At 46.9% G+C, this 21,180-nt stretch overlaps 1 protein-coding gene across 1 annotated transcript in view; it reads right to left on the bottom strand.

The window, feature by feature from the left end:
- Nucleotides 1–20,834, bottom strand: part of AK4 (adenylate kinase 4) — a 78,589-nt gene extending 57,755 nt beyond the window's left edge. Inside the window, exon 1 of the mRNA XM_062191482.1 lies at nt 20,544–20,834. Within this exon, the coding sequence (XP_062047466.1) occupies nt 20,544–20,688 (145 nt within the window). The 5' untranslated portion in view covers nt 20,689–20,834. The remainder of the gene's footprint in view (nt 1–20,543) is intronic.
- Between the last annotated feature and the right edge of the window lie 346 nt (nt 20,835–21,180).

Raw genomic sequence — 21,180 nt, 5'->3', positions numbered from 1 at the left:
GTTAGAATTTAGGAAAACAAAGCAAAGCAAAAACCACATGAGATATCAGCAGCCCAGCACATTAAAAGACCTTAAGAAAAATCTATACAATAAGCGAAAGAAGTAAACTTTGAAAACTCTCCATCTTAATGATGACACAGTTTTAAAGATCAATTACGGATTCACAGAGTCTTTCAAATGATACACACACAGTTTTAATGCAAGTATTTTTGTTTGGACAGAATTGGACATAAGCGAAATTTAAGAGAGAACAGGAAGATTCCACAATACGAGGCTTATAAACAGTGAAGCAAGTGTAGGCCTGGGGCCAGTGCTGTGATGTAGGTTAAGCCTCTGCTTGTGGTGCTGGCATCCTATATGGGCCAGGAGTCCTGGCTACTCCGCTTATGATCCAGGTTACTGCTAACACGCCTGGGAAAGCAGCAGAGGCGGCCCAAGTCCTTGGGTCCATGTACCCATCTGGGAGACCCAGAAGCTCCTGGCTTCCGATTGGCTCAGTTCTCTCGCTCTAAATAAATTCTTAAAAAAAAAAAAAAAGAGGCAGTCCTGACTTCAACGTCCAACTATGTTTCTTCTATGCCAAACAGCCAGTCCTGTGCCTACTATGGGCTATGCCAAAGCCAACTGAACATCACCAAAACTCCCCCTGGCATGTTGAGCTTGTTATCTCTCTGTAAGCCCGGAATGCTCTCTTTCTGTTTAATGGGACCACGTTTCCCCCAACAATCACTCAAGTTCAACTCTCCCTTCCTTTTTTTTTAAGGATTTATTTATTTATTTATTTATTTATTTGACAGGTAGTGTTACAGACGGTGAGAGAGAGATAGAGAGAAAGGTCTTCCTTCCGTTGGTTCACCCCCCAAATGGCCACAACGGCTGGAGCTACGCAGATCCGAAGCCAGGAGTCAGGTGCTTCTTCCTGGTCTCCCATGCGGGTGCAGGGGCCCAAGTACTTGGACCATCCTCCACTGCACTCCCGGGCCATAGCAGAGAGCTGGACTGGAAGAGAAGCAACCTGGACTAGAACCAGTGCCCACATGGGATGCCGGTGCCACAGGCGGAGGATTAACCTAGTGCGCCACAGCACCGGCCCCATCAAGTTCAACTCTTCAAAAGACACTTGGCTCTTCCCTGCCCCCCACTGCCATGCACAGTCAGTCCTAACAATCAGCATCAGTATCACCTCCTCAACTCTCTCCAAATTCCATTCTCACTGTTACTTTTATCCTAGACCTCATCTAAACTGTTGTGGCACTACCTTAGCTGTGCTCCAGTTTTTCTCCACTGTGATCCATGCTGCACCTTGCTATAAAAATCAATGGCAATCATTCCACCAAAGGAGGTTGAAGAAGGCATTGGCTCCCCACAGCCTTTCTGCTTATGAGCTCCATGGAAAGTTACACATAAGATCACCACAGTCATTTCCAGCCTCCTCGCCTCTATCTCTGACTCTAGGTTTCCATCAGAATACCCTTAATTCTAATCACCTATTCCCAGACATGACTCCCCCACTGAAAACACCCTACCCCCTACCGTTTCCACCTGCCAGAACCTGATCCATCCCTCAAGGATCAGTTCTCACGCCACCTTTCCCAAAGCTTTAATTCTTTCACCTAGAAATTTGACTATTAAGCACTGCTGGATAACAGAGATTTACAACAACAACAACAAAAAACTCAACACTCAGATGACTTCTCATGTTTTTACAAAATTTTCATTTCTTTTTTTATAGCACTCAGTATAATCTGCCTTATAAAAAATTACTTGGATGTATTTTTTTTACCTTGTAAATTCTTTGAAGGTGGAGATTATTTCTTCTACTAGCAGGATGCTACTGGATTATACTGCCTTGATAAGTGCTTAATGAAGCTGAAAGTCTCCCCATTTATCTGCTGATATTGTGACAGCTTCTTTGTTCATATCCTCAGTTTTATTCTAGAACCTTCCAGCCCAGGTTCCAAATAGCCTGAGTGCTCCACTGCAAATGTGAAACAGATGTCAATCTCATGGTTACAAACAATGGCTTCGCCTTGGGTTAGGCAATGGTTTCTTAGCTATGACACCAAAAACATAGCAATAAAAGAAAAAAAAAGATCAAATGGCCTTCATCAAAATAAAAAACCTTTGTGCTTCCAAGGGACACTATCAAAAAAGTGAAAGGACAACCCATAGAATCAAGGAAAATACTTGCAAATCATACATACAATAAGAAACTCATATCCAAAATATATAAAGAATATAACAATAAAAAGGTGAATAAGGGGCAGGCATTTGGCACAGCAATTAAGATGTCCTTTAGGACACCTACACCCCATATCAGGACTGGTTGGAGCCCTCACTCACTTCTCATAGCTTCCTGATAATGTGTACCCCGGGAAGAAGGTAACAGTTCAAGTGCCATGGACACAAGAGATCCAGATGGAGTTCTGGGCTCATGGCTTCAGCTTGATCTAGCTCTCACTAGACCAGTGAGTAAACCAGCAGATGCAAAAATCTTTGTCTCTCTCAGCCTTTCAAATAAATATAAGCAATTTTTAAAAAATATACCCAAGAAAGATCACTACCTTAGAATAAAACAGACAAGGGATCTGAACAGACATTTCTCCAAAGATATACAAAGGCCAATAGGCACAGGAAAAATGTTCAACATCATTAGTTCTCAGAGAAATACAAATGAAAACCACAGTGAGATGCCAGGTTATGCTTACTAGGGATAGAAAAAAAAAGACAGACTAAAAACAAATGTTGGCAATGATGTGAAGAAAGGGATCCCTCACTCGTTGTTGGTGGAAATGTGAAATGGTACAGCTGCTTTGGAACAGTTTGGCAACTCTTCAAAGCATGAAACATAGCTATCAAATGACCCAGTAATTCCACTCCTAGGTAAATATCCAAGAGAAATGAAAATATGTATCCACACAAACACTTTATATGAATGCCCATGCCAGGAAACAAGCTAAGTGTCCATCAACCAGTGAATGGATAAACACAATGTGGCTTATGAATACAATTAATTATCTGGCAACAAAATGGAATAAAGTACTCCGGTGGGCATTTGGCTTATCGAGTAAGATGCTAGTTGGGACACCTACACTCCATACTGGTGTGCCTGGGTTCCAGTCCTGGCTCTGTACCCAATTCCAGCTTCCCGCTAATACAGACCCTGCAAGGCATCAGTGATGACTCAAGTGATTGGTCCCTACCACTCACCTGGGAGACCTGGATTGAGTTCAGCTTTATTTAGCCTGGCCTAGCCCAGGTTATTGTGGGCATCTGGGGAGTAAACCAGGGCAGATGATAAGAACTAACATATTCTCTCTCATTCTCTCTCATTCTCTCTCTCTCTCCCTCCCTCTCTGATAAATAAAAGGGAATGAAATACTGATGTCAACTGTAACATAGATGACCCCAAAAACATGCTAAGCAGGACACAAAAATCATTTGTATGATTCCTTGTTTATGAAATATCCACAAGTAGATCCATACAAACTCAATGTAGGGGCTAGAAGGAAAGGGAATTGGGGAGTGACTACGATAGGGTACTGGGGATTCTTTCAGGGAAAATACAAATGTTCTGAAATTAGACTGCGATGACAGCTTTACAGCTAGGAGAACACACTAAAACCATTGATTGTACACTCTTTTTTTTATGAGACAGACAGACAGAGCTCCCATCTGCTAGTTCACTTCCCAAATCAATGGCCAGGGCAAAGCCAGGAGCCAGGAATTCAATCCAGGTCTTCTACATGAGTTGCAGAGACCCATTTACTTGGGACATCACCACTGTCTCCCTAGGGGTAAATTTTCCTGGAAGCAAATTATGTCAGTAAAGCTTTTCTATACAAAAATAAGCGCGCACACACACACACACACATGCACTTTCAACGTATTTCCATCCAATTACCACAAGGCCCAAACTCATGGCTATGTCTCAAGGTCCATGCCTACCTTTCCAGTCTCTTCTTTGCCATCTCCCCTTTACAGCCTCCTTTCTCCACCTACTGAAAAATTCACTTTTTATATGCTGTTCCCAAACCTTCTCCTGCCTGGTTCCTACCCTCATTCAGAACTCCTCAGAGAGGCCTCCAATTTCACTGTTATCTGTTTTTTTCATAATGCTAACACCAGACAGAAAGGGCACAACATAAGGAATGCAGGGTGTTTTATTTTCCTCTCATTTATAATATTTCTCTCCTCTTCCGATAGGAGGCTAGCAAAACACGTAGTGAGGGCCGGGCATTCGTCGCAGTGGTTAAGAAGCCACTTCAGACATCAGCATCCCATATCAGAGTGCTTGGGTTCAAGCCCCAGCTCTACTTCCAATACCAGCTTCCTGCTAACGCACACCCAGGGAGGAAGCAGGGGATGGCCCAGATGGAGATCCAGGCTCCTGGCTTTGGCCTTGGCTCTGCCCCAGCTGTTGCAAGCTTGGGGAGTAGTGGACAGAAGATGATCTCTTTCTCTGTTTCTCTGTCTTTCAAATAGCAAACCAAATAAAGTTAAGAGATTTTAAAATATAAAAATAACACTTATTGGACTTGACTGCCATTAATGAATGTACCATTCAATCGGCAAAAGAAGATGAGTGAAGTCACAAAAAAACATCGTTCAGGGAGGTGAGAGCAAATGCCAAACTGGAGGTACAGACAGGCACAAGGGGGATTCCAGAGGAAAACCACATGCAGCTGCAACAGCTGTGCAGAGCTTCATGGAATCGACGAGGCCGAAAATAGACTCAGATCAATGAAAGTGTGAAAGGCATTACCGGCAAAAGGTACCTCTGCACAACACGCCCATTGCTTTACCCAACACATGCACCAGACCAAGCCTCATGAGGACATAACGAGGAACCCAGGACTTGAATCCTGGACTGTAAACACCTCAAAGACAGAGAACAAGCTTTATCTTTATATGCCTCCCCATACCTGATGCAGGCATACAAACATTTGTCAAATGACTAATGCAATAACACCAAATTTGGGCATTATTTCTGAACTGTACCATTATGATAAAAAGTAATTTCTATCTCCTCACAACTGATGGTGTAGACCCTTCTGGCCCTTTTGTTATGGGAGGGAAGAGAGGGGGAAGTCAGTGCTTCTTTTTAATGTTTTAGGGATACAACTCCACCAAATATATAGCTAGATATACATATACATATACGTATACATATACATATACACATGCATGTGGCCTTCCCAGAAGAGCCTTCTGAACCGCAGAGTAATGTTGGACAACCACCAAGCTGCAGTAATTCCCAGCCATCCATTGTGCTATGGTTTGTACGTTATCCAAAAATCCCTATGTTACAACTTCATTGCCAGGTGATAGTATTAAAAGTCGGGGCCTTTTAGAGATTAAGTCACAAGAGCTCCCCTGACACGAAACGAGGCTTCTAGCAGCCTTGGCCCTTTCCCCTTGCATCCTCCACGGCACCGAGTTCATGGCACCATCTTCGAAGCATAGATGCAGTCTCACCAGGCACCAAGCCTGCTGGTGCTGTGATCCTGGGACTTCCCAGCCTCTGCAACTGTGAGGAATGAATGTCTGCTGTTTAGGAATGAGCCTGTCTTAGGCATTTGCACAAATGGACAAAGGCACATGGTCTCAGTGCGACACTTACAAAACGTGAAATGAGGTCTCTGCCCACTTCTAGAGTACCAGCATGCTAAGCCTAATGCCGCCTTAGAGCCCCAGGTTGGACGCGAGCTTCTCTGTTTTACCTAAGGCAAGTCACTGGACTACGCTGAGGCATTATCTATTGGTCAATTATATACAAATGCTCTGGAGTGTAGACTACAGAGAATGTGTGGATGCTACCCAGACCAGGGCCCTGGCTGCCACTTTACCCTGTGCAAGACACAGAAATTACAAAGTGCGAGGGTCACAGGCTACTGCTGCCCAAAAAGAAAGTGCTGATTTCTAGCTTCTAGGGAATTTGATGAGCAGGAGTGACTTTGCATTACTTCAGTACTATCTATCTGGCTAAGTACTGGCCACTGCCCACCCCGTTGTCTAGTACAAGAACTCTCAGAACTTTGGGCGTGAGACTGTTAAAATGTAACATCAGCCATTAGAAACTGAACTTGTGAAGCTGTACAAATAAGACCCTTTGTACTGTGTCTAAAAGGCCACCCTGGAAACCTCAGGTGAAGAAGCGGAAAAGCATAGGTTAACCCCTAAAAGCCTCTACCATCTACCAAGGTGGGACTAGGTGAAGCAAGGAGACAAGATCCCCACCAGGGTCTTCCACATGGGTGGCAGGAACTCCACTACATGGCACCTCATCCCCTGCTTCTTGGGCACATTAGCAGGGAGCTGGATCAGAAGCAGAGCAGCTGGCATGCAAACTGCCACCCCATTATAGGATGTGGGCATCCCAAGCTGTGATTTACCAGTCATCTACTCATGCTTTTAAAACAAAAAAAAAGTTTGTTGCGGGAAAATATAAGATTGAGCTATCTGACCCATTTTGAAAGCAGTGCCTACAACCTTAATAAGAAAAGGTAATTTCCAAGTCTGTAAGTCCTCTAACAATAAGGATCAATATACAGATTGCTTAAGAGTAGACTAGAACAGGCCGGCACCATGGCTCACGAGGCTAATCCTCTGCCTGCGGCGCCGGCACACCAGGTTATAGTCCCGGTCGGGGCGCCAGATTCTGTCCTGGTTGCCCCTCTTCCAGGCCAGCTCTCTGCTATGGCCCGGGAAGGCAGTGGAGGATGGCCCAAGTGCTTGGGCCCTGTACCCACATGGGAAACCAGAAGAAGCACCTGGCTCCTGGCTTTGGATCAGCGTGGTACGCCTGCCACAGTGGCCATTGGTGGGTGACCCAACGGAAAAAAGACCTTTCTCTCTCTCACTGTCGACTGTCCAAAAAAAAAAAGAGTAGACTAGCACAATAAAATGCCATCTAACAACTTACGTGGTACACTTCAAAGGAAACAGGCAATTCAATATGCCCTTCCAACTGGGTGAATTTATAGCTAATTGTTTGAAGCCCAGGTTACTGGTTTCATGATTGTTTGGCAGTGTCTAAGTTCCAGGAAGTTTAAAGAAGTTTAGAAGCCTCATGAACTATAATACTATTTTTTTTTTTTTTGGACAGGCAGAGTTATACAGTAAGAGAGAGAGAGACAGAGAGAAAGGTCTTCCTCTTTGCCATTGGTTCACCCTCCAATGGCCACTGCGGTCGGCGCATCTTGCTGATCCGAAGCCAGGAGCCAGGTGCTTCTCCTGGTCTCCCATGCAGGTGCAGGGCCCAAGCACTTGGGCCATCCTCCACTGCCTTCCCGGGCCACAGCAGAGAGCTGGCCTGGAAGAGGGGCAACCGGGATAGAATCCGGCGCCCCAACCGGGACTAGAACCCTGTGTGCCGGCGCCACAAGGCGGAGGATTAGCCTGTTAAGCCATGGCGCCAGCCAATATAATACTATTATATTTACCTGACACTTAAAGCACAAGTAGTGACAGCTGGGAAGGTGATACAGAGCAGGCATAGTAACTCTCTCCTTGGACAGTATAGCTAGAAAGGAAGGAGTTCTAAACGGCTAACTTATAAAGTGTGTTCAAGCTATGGAAGCAGTCATCTCTCATGAATCTCAAAACACAGCTCTTGGAGTTCAAGGTACGTTGTGGCAGGTGGGCATTTGGAACTGCTGTTAAGTCTCTACTTGGGACACCTACATCCCATATGGAAGTACCTGTTTCCAGTCCCAGCTACTCAGCTTCCCATCCAGCTTCCTGCTTATGTACACCCTGGGAAACAGCAGGTGCTGGCCCAAGTATTTGGGTCCCTGCCACCCATGTGAGAGACCCAGAAGGAGTTCAGGGCTTCTAGCTTCAACTTGGCCCAGTCCTGGCTATTGTGCCCATTTCAGGAGCAAATCAGCAGATAAATTCTATATGTCTCTGTCTCTCGGATTTTCAGATAAAAATAATTTTTAAAAAATAATTTTTAAAAGATATTTATTTATTTGAAAGTCAGAGTTACACAAAGAGAGAGCGAAGTCCTCCAACCGATCGTTTACTCCCCAATTGGTCGCAATGGCCAGAGTTGCACTAATCCGAAGCCAGGAGCCTCCTCCGGGTCTCCTACGTGGGTGCAGAGGCCCAAGCAGTTGGGCCATCTTCTACTGCTTTCCCAGGCCATAGCAGAGAGCTGGATTGGAAGAGCAGCCGGGACTAGAACCGGCAGCCATATGGGATGCCAGCGCTTCAGGCTAGGGTGTTAACCCGCTGTGCCACAGCACCAGCCCCTAAAAAAATTTTAATAGATATATTGTGACAATGACCACCCATCTCCTCACCAGTTGGCTGGACTTTTCCCAAAATTCAAGCCACCCAGCAGCACAGACTGAAAGAAGAACCCGAGCTGGGTGAGAACCTTGCTTCCAGATATTAGAGACAAGCAAACATGCAAAAATAATACCACTCGCTAGATCTCATGTTGCAAAACATTGCTTTTTCACAGAAGCATATTAACACAGAAAAGGCTTATCTTATTTTTGATGATCTAACATTTTTATCATTTCCCCAGTTTAATTTCTAATACATTTAATAGTTATACATGTAACGCATAAACAAACATCCTTTTGTGTTTTTTTTTAACTTTTTTACTTTATTTTTTTAAATTTTTTTTTAACTTTTATTTAATAAATATAAATTTCCAAAGTACAGCTTATGGATTACAATGGCTTCCCCCCTCCCATAACTTCCCTCCCACCCACAACCCTCCCCTTTCCTGCTCCCTCTCCCCTTCCATTCACATCAAGATTCATTTTCAATTATCTTTATATACAGAAGATCAATTTAGTATATATTAAGTAAAGATTTCAACAGTTTGCACCCACACAGAAACACAAAGTGTAAAGTACTGTTTGAGTACTAGTTATACCGTTAATTCTCATAATACAACACATTAAGGACAGAGGTCCTATATGGGGAGTAAGTGCACAGTGACTCCTGTTGTTGATTTAACAATTGACACCTTATTTATGAGGTCAGTAATCACCCAAGGCTCTTGTCATGAGCTGCCAAGGCTATGGAATCCTCTTGAGTTCGCCAACTCCGACATTATTTAGACAAGGCCATAATCAAAGTGGAAGTTCTCTCCTCCCTTCAGAGAAAGGTACCTCCTTCTATGATGGCCTGTTCTTTCCACTGGGATCTCACTCACAGAGATCTTTCATTTAGGTCATTTTTTGCCAGAGTGTCTTGGCTTTCCATGCCTGAAATATTCTCATGAGCTTTTTAGCCAGATCCAAATGCCTTAAGGGCTGATTCTGAGGCCAGAGTGCTGTTCAGGGCATTTGCCATTCTATGAGTCTGCTGTGTATCCTGCTTCCCTTGTTGGATCGTTTTCTCCCTTTTTAATTATATCAATTATTATTTGCAGACACTGGTCTTATTTATGTGATCCCTTTGACATAATCCTATCTTTATGATCAGTTATGAACTTTAACTTTTATTTTTTACAGGGATCAATTTTCAATTGGATTTAAGCACCTAAGAATAATTCTGTGTTAAGAGTTCCACCAATGGTATTAAGTAGAAAAAGAATATACTAAAAAAATAATAAAATAGTAAGCTGTTCCTCGACAGTCAGGAAAAGGGCTGATCAACTCATTGTTCCTCATGTTGTCAGTTTCACTTCTACAGATTTCCTTTTAGGTGATCAGCTAGTTGTCACAGATTGGGAAGAACATATGACATTTGTCCCTTTGGGACTGGCTTATTTCACTCAGCATGACAAACATCCTTTTGGGTTCTCAATAACTTCTTCCAAGATTTATTTATTTGAAAGCAGAGTGACAGAGAACGGGAGAAAGAGAGAAATTTCCCATCCACTGGTTCACTCTCCAAATCCCTCAGCAAAGGCTGGACAAGCCGGAAGAAGCCATGAGCCAGAAACTCTAATCAAGTCTCCCACAGGGATTGGAGCCACCATTTGCTATTTCCAAGGCACATTAGCAGGGAGCTGGATCAGAAGTAGCCGGGAATCAAACAGACATTCTTATATGGGATGTTGGCATCACAAGAGGCACTTAATCCATTGTGCCAATGTTTGCCTCATCAATAATCTTTAAATGTGTTAAAAGATCCCAGAACCAAAATGTTGGAGAATGGATAAAGAAATTATGTGACACATTGGTACAAGATAATGTGACAATCTTTTAAAAAGCAGACTTGATACATGCTGATACAAACGATGGCTAAGTTACTGCTGTTTTTTAGAGTGGTGCAAGGCAAAGAATAAAGAACAGAATTTAATAACACTGGAAATTATTATTGGTAAATAAAGCAAGCAACTTTCAAAATAGCAATACATAACATAATCCAAATTTTAAGGGTCCAGAGCTGGTTAAATTGCAATCCACAACACCAGCACTCCATGAGCGCCTATACCCAGGCTGCTCTAATTCCTATCCAGTTCCCTGCTGATGCATCTGGGAAAGTAGAAGATGGCCCAAGTACTTGGGTCCCTGCCACCCATGTGGGAGACCAGGGTGGAGTTCCAGGTTCCTGGCTTTGGCCTGGCCCAGTCCCAGCGGGTGCAGCCACTTGAGGAGTAAACCAGCAGATAGATGATCTCTCTCTCTTTCTGTCTCTCCCTCTCAAACTCTGCCTTGCAAATAAATACATAAACCTTTGCAACACTGACATCCTATACGGGCACAAGTTTGAGTCCCAGCTGATCTATTTCCAATTCAGCTCCCTGCTATTGGCAGGGGAAAGCAACAGATGATCTAACTACTTGGGCCCCTGCACCCTCACGGGAGACCTGGAAGGTCTTGGCTACTGGCTTCAGGCAGACCCAGCTCTAGGCATTGTGGTCATCTAGGGAGTGAACTAGTGAGATAGAAGATCCATCTCCCCCTCTATGTAACTCTTTCAAATAAATAAATAAATCTTTTCTTAAAAAAAAAATTACAGTGTGGGGGCCAGTACTGTGGTGCCAATGGGTTAAAGCCCCAGCCTCTAGTGCCAGCATCCCATGTGAGCGCCAGCTGGAATCCCAGTTGATCCACTTCCAATTCAGCTCCCTGCTGATATACCAGGGAAAGCAGCAGAGGATGGCCCAAGTCCTTGGGTCCCTGCATCCACATGGGAGACCTGGCAGAAGATCCTGGCTTCTGGCTTCAGATCAGCTCAGCCCCAGCAGTTGCGGCCATCTGGGGAGTGAATCAGTGGATAGAAGACCTCTCTCTCCCCCTCTCTAACTGTCTTTCAAATAAATAAATCTTTTTTTAAAAAAATGTCAATGTGTATACATATATGTGTGCATTCTTGAAAAAGTCTGGAAGGCTACACTGTATATAAAAGTATTCCCAGTAATTTTTTTCTTCCACTTAATGGATTACAAGTGACTGTGCTCATCTTACCCAGTTTTTTAAACTTTTGATAACTTGTACCTATATTTCCAATAATCAGAAAAAGGAGAGAGTTTAAATGTGCACAGTCATGCATCTCTTAATGATGGGGCTGCATTCTGAGAAATGCACTGTTGTGTGTACTTTAAACACACTTGGTACATAGAATGCATATGGCATAGCATATTGCGGCTAGGATCACGATGAATAAAACACCACAAGATTAATCAAGCACCAGAGACAGTGATGCAAAGATGCAGAAAGTACAGCTGTCTGAGCAGCTGCCAGCATAACCAGGCATACGGTTTTACAGTGAAGAGTGGGAGCGGCATCCTCCAAGATGGGCACTGGGCTGGGCACTGGGGTGCGGTGGGTTAAACCACAGCTTGGAATGCCTGCTCCCCACATAGGAGTACTTGATTCAACTTTCCACCATTCTGCTTCCAATACAGCTCCCTGCTAATGTCCCTGGGAAGGCAGCAGATGATGGCTCAAGTACTTGGACCCTTGCCACCCACATGGGAGACCTGAATAGAGTTCCAGGCTCCTGGCTTCAGCCTGGCCCAGCTCCAGCTGTTGCAGGCATGTGGGGAGTTAAACAGTGGATGGAAGATCTCTCTCTCTTCCACCTCTTCGTGTCACCCTATCTTTCAACTAAGTAACTTCTTTAAAAGTTGTACTTTACTAAATTGATAAATAATTTAAAAAATAACAGAATACATAAACCAGTAATGCAACTGTTTGTCATCATCAAGTTCTGCCTACTGCACATAATTATGCGCCAGTGCCCTGTACTTTTATAGGGCTGGAAGTGCAAGTTCACTAATACAACTTTGCCACAAATACACACATAATGCACTGCATTATAATATCCATAACACTAGGTGCTTGGAATTTTTCAACTCCATTATAATCTTATGGGACCATCAGCACCTATGAGGTCTGTTGTTGACTAAATGCCCTTATGCAGCATGTGACTATATATCAATATATGTGCATCTACGTCTATACTGAGGAAAATGTTGAGGCTGGCGTTGTGCTGCAGTGGGTAAAACCAATGCCTGTGACACAGGCATCCCATATGAGCGCCAGTTCCTGTCCCTGCTGCTCTACTTCCTATCCAGCTTCCTGTTAACAGCCTGGGGAAAACAGCAGAAAACAGCCCAAGTGTTTGGGTTCCAACTACCCACATGGGAGACCCAGAAGAAGCTCCTGGTTTCACCTGGTTCAGCCCTGGCTACTGCAGCCATCTTGGGAGTAAACCAGAAAATAGAAGATCTCTGTGTCTCTCCCTCTCTCTCAGTAACTCTTTCAAACAAACAAATAAATCTTTAAAAAGAAGAAAAAAGTATATAAAGAAAATTGAAAATGAATCTTGATGTGAATGGAAGGGGAGAGGGAGCGGGAGAGGGAAGGGTTGCGGGTGGGAGGGAAGTTATGGGAGGGGGAAGCCATTGTAATCCATAAGCTGTACACTGGAAATTTATATTCATTAAATAAAAGTTAAAAAAAAATTGTTTATACCAAAAAAAAAAAAAAAAGAAGAAGAAAAAAGTAAAAGGTTTAGCAAGCCAAAAAGCATATGAATAAAGTAGCACTTTAAGCTACCAGAACATGACTACAGAACATAAAGCCAACTTTAAAACTTTATTCTGGGGCCAGCATTGTGGCACAGCAGGTAAAGCCACCACCTGCAATGCAAGCTGCATCCCATATGGGTGTCAGTTCAAGTCCCAGCTGCTCCATTTCTGATCCAGCTCTACTAATGTGCCTGGGAAAGCAGCAAAGGATGGTCCAAGTGTTTGGGCCCCTGCACCCACATGAGAGACCCAGAAGAAGCTTCTGGCTCTTGGCTTCAGTCTGGCCCACCCCTGACCGTTGAAGCCATCTGGAGAGTGAACCAAAGAATGGAAAATCTCTCTGTATCTCTCCAACTCTGCCTTCGAAATAAATAAAATAAATCTTAAAAAAAAAAAAAAAACACTTCTTTCTTCCTCTATATTTAAAAATCATTTAGTCCTGTTTGTTTCATTCCTAGGAGCTACCCCAAGGAAAGCACATTTGTCCCATGATTTACACACAATGACAAACATAAAAGCACTAGAAAATGGCAAATAATGCAAAAAGCATGAATGTTCCACACAAGACTGATGACACAAAGTACAATTTGACACTCAGGCACATTCACCCAGAGTGCAAGCCAAAATCCAGGGACTCCTTGTAGATCTGTCTCCACTACCTGTCATATCCAACTCTGGATGTCAATTGTCAAAGCCCTTATTTCTCTCCTCCTTTGCCACCAGCCTCCAGTTCAAGCCCAGTCCCCTCACATGCACTGGACTCACTCCCCAGGAGCCTTCCTGCTCCCCTGGGGCCATTTCTCAAGACAGCACGCAAGGGACAACTTTCAGAAGGTAAATCCACTCATGTCACTGTCCTGTTTATTGCCCTCCACTGGCTTTGCAGTGCCCTTGGAATAAAAGTCAACCTTTACCAGGATCCTTAAGGCTCTCCCTACCTGCCACCTGCTCATCTCTCTGACCTGACCTACTTCCTCATCCCTTCAGCTTACCAGGCTCCAGATACAACACCAACTTGCTTTCTGTTCCTCAAACGTGTTTGTTCCTACCACAGGGCCTCTGCACCTGCCTTTCCTTCTCCCTTGAACACTGTTCTTAGATCACCACATGCTTACTCCTGATGGCATTAAAGGAGGGGACCTTCACCTCCAAGACACGTTCCCAGATCACATAACCTAGGACTGCCACTGTAGCCCTATCACTAACTCATCACCACTTCACTTTCCCCATAATGTGCACCTCCAATGCTATCCTGTTTATTCCACAGGTACCTACCTGCCTTTATAGCTCTTTCCCGCAATGGACTCTTTCCACTGTGAACAAAGGGATAATTGTGTAGGTGTTCAAAAAATACTGCTGAATCAATGAATTATTATACAGACAAGAAAAATGTCTGAAAAATGCTGTAAGAATAGAGGAGAAGGGCAGCGCTGTGGCACAGCAGGTTAAGATGCAGCCTGCAACCCCGGAACCCCATATGGGTGCCAGTTCAAGTCCTGGCTGCTCCACTTCTGATCCAGCTCCCTGCTAATGCTCCCAGGAGAGCATATGATGGCCCAAGTGCTTGGGCCCTGCATTCATGTGGGAGACCAAGATGGAGTTCCAAGCTCCTGGCTTCAGCCTAGCCCAGCCCCGTCTACAGAATGAACCAGCAGATGGAAGATATCTTGATCTCTCTCTTTGCCTCTCTCTCCATAACTCTGCCTTTCAAGTAAATAAAAGCCTTTCAAATAAATAAAATAAATCTTTAAAGAAGCAATGGTTCTCAAATGACATATCAAGTTTGTTGGAGTTGGCAGGGGCAAGACACAGAAAAAAGAAAAATAACTTGTTAGCATATATTCAAGCATTAGGATGGCAATAAAGGTAATTTTAACTGCTTTTTCAGTTTCTTCTGTCATTTCACTTTCCAAACTTTTCTATAAGGCATGACTTTGAACAGAAAGGCTACTTAAAATCAGAGGCTGATACTGTGCCACAGCGGGTTGGGCCACAGCTTGCAATGCCAACATCACATATGGGAGCACAGATTCCAGTCCCAACTGCTCTGCTTCCTGTCCAGCTCCCTACTAACCCATACCCACCTCAGAAAGCAACAGAAGATGGCACAAACACTTGGGCCTCTGCCACCCACATGAGAGACCAGTGCTGTGCTATTGCAGCCATCTGGGGAGTGAACCAGCAGATGGAAGATCTCTCTCTCCCTCCTGTCACTCTGCCTTTCAAATAAGTAAATCTTTTTCTGAAAAAATTACACAAGATGAGTGTTTAGCCCAGCAGTTAAGATGCCAGTGTCCCAATCAGGGTGCCCAGTGGGTTCAATATCTGGTTCCTGCTACCATTTCCACCTTCCTGCTAATATAGCCACAGTACTGATTCCAGTAACTGGGTTCCTACCATCTATGTAGGAGACCTTGTGTGGAAACTCTCAATAGGGTGGGTGTTTGGTGTTGTCAAAATGCCTTATTGGGGCTGGCATTTTGTGGTGCAGCAGGTGAAGCTGCTACCTGGAGTGCTGGCATCCCATATGGGCACCAGTTTGAGTTCTGGCTGCTCCGCTTCCCATTCACTCTCTGCTATGGCCTGGGAAAGCAGTGGAAAACGGCTCAAATCCTTGGGTCACTGTATCCGCATGGGAGACCCAGAAAGAAGCTCCTGGCTCCTGGCTTCAGATCGGCACAGCTCTAGCCATTAAAGCCAACTGGGGAGTGAACCAGCGAATGGAAGCCCCCTCCCTCCCTTTCCTCCCTCCTTCTCTCTCTCTCCTTCTTTCTCTGTGTAACTCTAACTTTCAAATAAATAAATAAATAAATCTTTTTTAAAAAAATAAATAAATCTTTAAAAAAAAAAATGGGTCGGCACCGTGGCTTAACAAGCTAATCCTCCGCCTTGCGGCGCCAGCACACAGGGTTCTAGTCCCGGTCGGGGCGCCGGATTCTATCCCGGTTGCCCCTCTTCCAGGCCAGCTCTCTGCTATGGCCTGGGAAGGCAGTGGAGGATGGCCCAAGCACTTGGGCCCTGCACCCGCATGGGAGACCAGAAGAAGCACCTGGCTCCTGGCTTCGGATCAGCATGATGCACCGGCCGCAGCGGCCATTGGAGGGTGAACCAACGGCAAAAGGAAGACCTTTCTGTCTCTCTCACTATCCACTCTGCCTGTCAAAAAAATAAATAAATAAATAAATAAATGCCTATAGGGGCCAGTGCTGTGGTGTAGTGGGTAGAGCCACCATCTGCAGTGTCGGCATCCCATACGGGCACTGGTTCGAGTCCCACTACTCCACTTCCAATCCATCTCTCTGCTAGGACCTGAGAAAGCAACAGAAGACAGCCCAAGTCCTTGGGGTCCTGCACCCATGTGGGAAGACCCAGAGGAAGCTCCTGGCTCCTAGCTTCAGGTCAGCTCAGCTCCAGCTATTGTGGTCATCTGGGGAGTGAACAAGCAGATGGAAGACCGACTGATCTCTCTCTCTTTCAGCCTCTGCTTCTCAAATAAATAAATTAGTTTAAAAAAAAAAAAAAGCCTACAATCTATATCAGAGTGCCTGGGTTAGAATCCCTGCTAAGGTCCCAAATCCTACTTCCTGCTAATGCACACCCTGGGAGGCAGCAGGTATTGGCTCAAATACTTGGGCCCCGGCACCTACATGGGAGGCCTAGACCCAAGTTTAGGTTCCTGGTTTGGGACTGGGCAAGACCAGGATATCGTGAACCAGTAGAGACAGAAGATATCGCTCTTTTTATCTCTCTCTCTGCATTCCAGATTAAAAAAACAAAAACAAAAAAAACCTCAACAAACCAAAAAAATAAGTGGGTGTGGAGTGGCCCTTTGGACTGAAGGGATGCCTCAAAACCAGTCAGAGCCTGCTCAACCTGAGTTACATCAAGTCTCACAAGCTGGGTAGGGGGATGGGACCGAATGGAATATAGCATATTCTAGACATCATGTAATAGCCAAGATCCTGTATGACCTACAAGGTTAACCACTTAAAGTTGTTTTAGAGACATACTTGAACTCTAGCTCCAGCATTTCCAACACAACCTGTCTATCCTCCAATTCACAGAAGTTTTCATCTTACATAAGACACAGATCTATACTTAATGAGTCCAAAAAAGCCAGAAAAAGAAAAAAAAAAAAAAAACAAGCTCTGAGCCTCCTTAACAAGGTCACCTTTTCAGAACAGAGAAGCTCAGCCCCATAGTTTAACTTAAAATGCCAGTCCCATCTGCAAAACCCCAGTGAGAGCTGCCGTTCATATTAATTAAGAGCAGAAACACGTTGGTTCTTAACATCTTGGTCTCAATCAATCCAAGATGCTTCCACGTGGAAATCTGCCCGTTTTCCTGAAATGCAATAACAGATCCAGTACAGAATGTGATTTTAATATCACTATTTAACCCTTAAGACAGTGTGAGGAGTCAGGGTGGTCCCAGTGGAAATTGAAGGTAGAAAATGTTCCCCCCAAAAGTTATCTTTAACAAAGTCAAAAGTGCCTCTCAACCTTATCATGAGAATAGCAAGGCAGTGGTGACTCTACCCTTCTGAGCTTGTAGTTTACTGCAAAAAAAAAAAAAAAAAAAAAAAAGGTATCCCACCCAAGCGGTGACTCTGGTGACTCTTGTTTTATCGTGAGCAACCCAGTCAGGGTAAAAGACTGCAAATCAGTTCTTTTGATAGGTTTTGTCCCCACCCCCTAACTGAATCTGAATGTCAACACTGATTGATTGCTAAGTGGTTTTTTTTTTTGTTTTTTGTTTTTTTTTCCCAAAATTGTGCTTAACAACCACACTACCCCCAGCCCCTTCAGGTTTTGCTTCTCTTGCAGTCTTCCTCCGTGCCACTCTGGCTGTTGTGTGTGCGTGTGTGTGTGTGTGTGCACATATACTCAGAGAAAAGCTAATATTCCTCATGAGAGAGTACAGGACCAAGCTCCTGGGCATTGAAGACACTGCTCAGTTCCCTTTATTCATGCAGTGTACTAAGAAACCCAGAGCCAAACATGGGGGGGGGGGGGTTTCCAAACAAGGTATTTGATAAGCCTCAGCCTGCACCGCTCCAGGCAGCCTGGGAAGGGCCAAGGGATGACAGCTATCAGGAAGCTAATCTCAGATCCCTATTAAGAACAAACTTTTGCCACAAATCAGAGCTAATTAAACAGAATGGACTCTGAACTCCTTTTATGCATTAGGTACCTGGCCAGATCAGCAATTGGCGTATGGTGCAGGCAGTAGGGACTACAAGGGGGACAGGATTATGGTAAATGTTACTGCCCCAGCACTTGGAACACTATGACACAGAAGCAAAGCTCAAATCAACAGCTGCTGGGTGTATGAGACAGATCTGACACCGCATTAGAACCATGTGCCACAGGAGCAAGGACGCCCACAAGATGTGAGGAGAGAGGATGAATTCTGCCAGGGCAAGTGAGGAAAAGACTGCCCAGAAACAGCGACACTGGAGCGACCCGTTCTGAAAGGAGCAGCTTTTCACCAGGCAGTGGCTGCGCGAACAGGAAAGCCGCGCAGACTGCAGCGAGCCCAAATGCAGGCTGGCGCAGATGGCCTGAGCCACTTTCCAACGCCAGTCCCTGCAAAGATTCCACTTCCCGGGGTGTCGCTGGGCCTCGTCGCCTCCTCCAAACCTTCCACAAAAAAAGCATGGCTATGGGTCCCAGTGCCTCTCCACCAGGAAATTAGCTATATGCAAATTGCAGGTAACAGATAGGAAAACAAATGCTGTGGAATGTTTTTTCATCTGCCAGGCATCAGGCCTGTAAGATTCCTACTTAGACCTCCTGAGAGAGAAAAATAATCCGAGAACAACCCTCCCCCCCAAGCCCACCAGAAGCAAGCCACTTGAAAAACTACTTGCTATCCTGTGTTTTTTTCCTCCTCCTTCCCTGGTAAGGTTTTTAAATGGCTTCATGAAAAAAAAAAAAAAAGACATAGTTCCCAACACAGAAAGAAACGCTAAACTTTTCATAGTCACCTCTTACGTCAGGGGGGAAGGAGGGAAATGAAGCTCTTTGAAAGAGAACGGAAACCAGCAATTCGGAGCAGAGGAAAGATTAAGGAAAAGAAAAAAGCGGAAAGTTTTCCAAACCCCTAAGAGCACCCCGAAGTGAGCCACTTCCCGTCGTACTCTCCTGACAAAGGAGAGCGCCACTTGGCCAGCGCGGGGATGGGCAGCGGGTCACCGAGCCAGGTACAGAAAGCACTGGGACCTGGGCTCTGACGCAGCCCCGTCTTCCCGGGCTGTCCCCAGTTCCCCTCCTAACACAACCCCTGCGCTGAGGGCCAGCCTTCCCTCCCAGGCTCCTCAGCCCCAAACCGCATTCCAAACACAGAAGGGACAACACGCATCTGAATGTGGAATTAAAATTAAAATAGCCCCTGCCTACCCCCCACCACCAGGTAACAGCAGCCACAGAGAAAACTCAAGCTGCAACGTGGTACACGTGACTCTTCCCTTCAGTGCCATGGAGCGAGGGGGAAGAAGGTTCTCGAAAACAAGAGTTTACCTTTTACAACCTGCTTGCTTAAGAGGAAGGGAGTAAATTCTGCCTTGGAGAACCTTCCTAACCCCATGCTCATTAGCTGTCCCGTTTTCCAACTCTGTCGTCCAACCACCACTCCAAACTAATCGGTGCCTCGGAAATGTAGATCGCTGCATAATTGGCCCATAAAGGGCAATAACCACCTCGGACGCCAAAGAGAACAGTAGCAATAAAGGGCCCCAGCGCAGTAACAAGTTTTCCATCAAGGAGTCACTAATGGCCAGCATCTGCATCCCAGACGGGCTACGTGCCTCGCAGCAGCACGCCACAATCACCGTCTAGTCGTGAGCGTGGAGGGGCAGAGGAGGAGGGACCAGCGGGACACTGACAGCGGGAGCGATCAGGGTGCTCCACACCCCGACTTCGCCAGGCAGGCCAAGGGAGGTAGCTCGAGAAGCCAGTGCCGGCAGGGCTGGATGGGAAATGTAATTCATCAGCACCAGCCTCCCCGGGTCAGGCCAGGCCCCGGCTGGAAGAAGCGGCCAGTCGGTGGGGAGTTTGCCTTAGAAGGCGGCAGCGAACAGACCGGCCTTTCAAAGCCACGGCCGGCGCAGCCCCCGAGGCGACGCGGAGAGGCTATAGGGGTGCGCGGCTGCGAGCCCGGGCGCCGCAGGTTCCCCAGCCCGCGGCCCGGCCGGACTCCCACAGGTGGGCGGCGCTCGGCTCCCCCGGGGCTCGGGCGGGGACGCAGGGCGCGTTTCGGCAGTCTAGGGCTCGCTCCCTCGGCCGGCGGTCTCGGGCTCCCCTCACCCCCCAGCAGGAGGAGCCGGGCGGAAAGAGCTGCCGCGGGCACCTCCCACCGCACTCCCCGCCCGCTCGGCCTCTCCCCCGGCGCGGTTAAGCCGCGCGGCCGCAGCCGCCAGCTGCATGCGCCCCGGCACGTAGGAGCCTGCACGCCCCGCACGCGGGCGGGGGAAGGGCGCGGCGGAGCGCGCAGCCCCGGCCTGGGCGCCAGGGCCGAGCCTCTCCCCGGCCTAAGCTCCCGCTGCGCCTCGTCTCCCCCACCCCCGGCCCTCGCATCCGCAGCCCCTCACCAGTGCTAGCCTTGATGTTCTCCCTCAAGAAGTGGCCGCTGGAGAGGTGCTGCAGGCCGAAGTTCTGGGCGATCCTCTGGCACACGGTGCCCTTGCCCGATCCAGGCGGCCCGAGGATGACCGCGCGCAGGAGTTTGGAAGCCATTGCCTCGGCGAGAAGGGGGCGGCCCCGGAGGGAGCCCCGGGAACTTTAAGGTTCGGCCCCTGCCTCCGGCACCGTCCGCTCGCGAGGGAACTCGCCGGCCGCCCCTACAGGGGAAGGAGAGACTTTTAAGCCGGCCCCTCCCCTCCGCCCCTAGCCCGGAGCGACTCGAAGGCGGAGTGAGACGCCTCGCTACTCCTCCCCGCCCCAAAGCCTCCCGCAGCCGCGCGGGCGGGCTCGCCCTCCCGCCCCCCGCCCCGCGGGGTCAGCCTCCCGAGGTCAAAGGGCAGCCCGCCCGGCCCCGCGGCGTCTCCCAAAGGTTCCGGCGGCCGGGCATCCCCCACGCGGTCTCCGCCGGGCCCGGGAAACCGGGATCGGGGGTGCCCCGAGCGCGCCCCCGCCGCGCAACGCACCAGGCGGCCTGGGGGCTGAGCCCGTGAGCGGTCCCCGCACGTGGACTGCCTGTAGCCCGCGCCTCGGCCCCTTCCCGGCCGC

Source organism: Lepus europaeus, chromosome 5, assembly GCF_033115175.1.
Source record: "Lepus europaeus isolate LE1 chromosome 5, mLepTim1.pri, whole genome shotgun sequence".
In the NCBI taxonomy this organism is placed as follows: domain Eukaryota; kingdom Metazoa; phylum Chordata; class Mammalia; order Lagomorpha; family Leporidae; genus Lepus; species Lepus europaeus.
The sequence above is the reverse complement of the archived record's forward strand: the minus strand, read 5'-3'. Positions and strand labels throughout refer to the sequence as shown.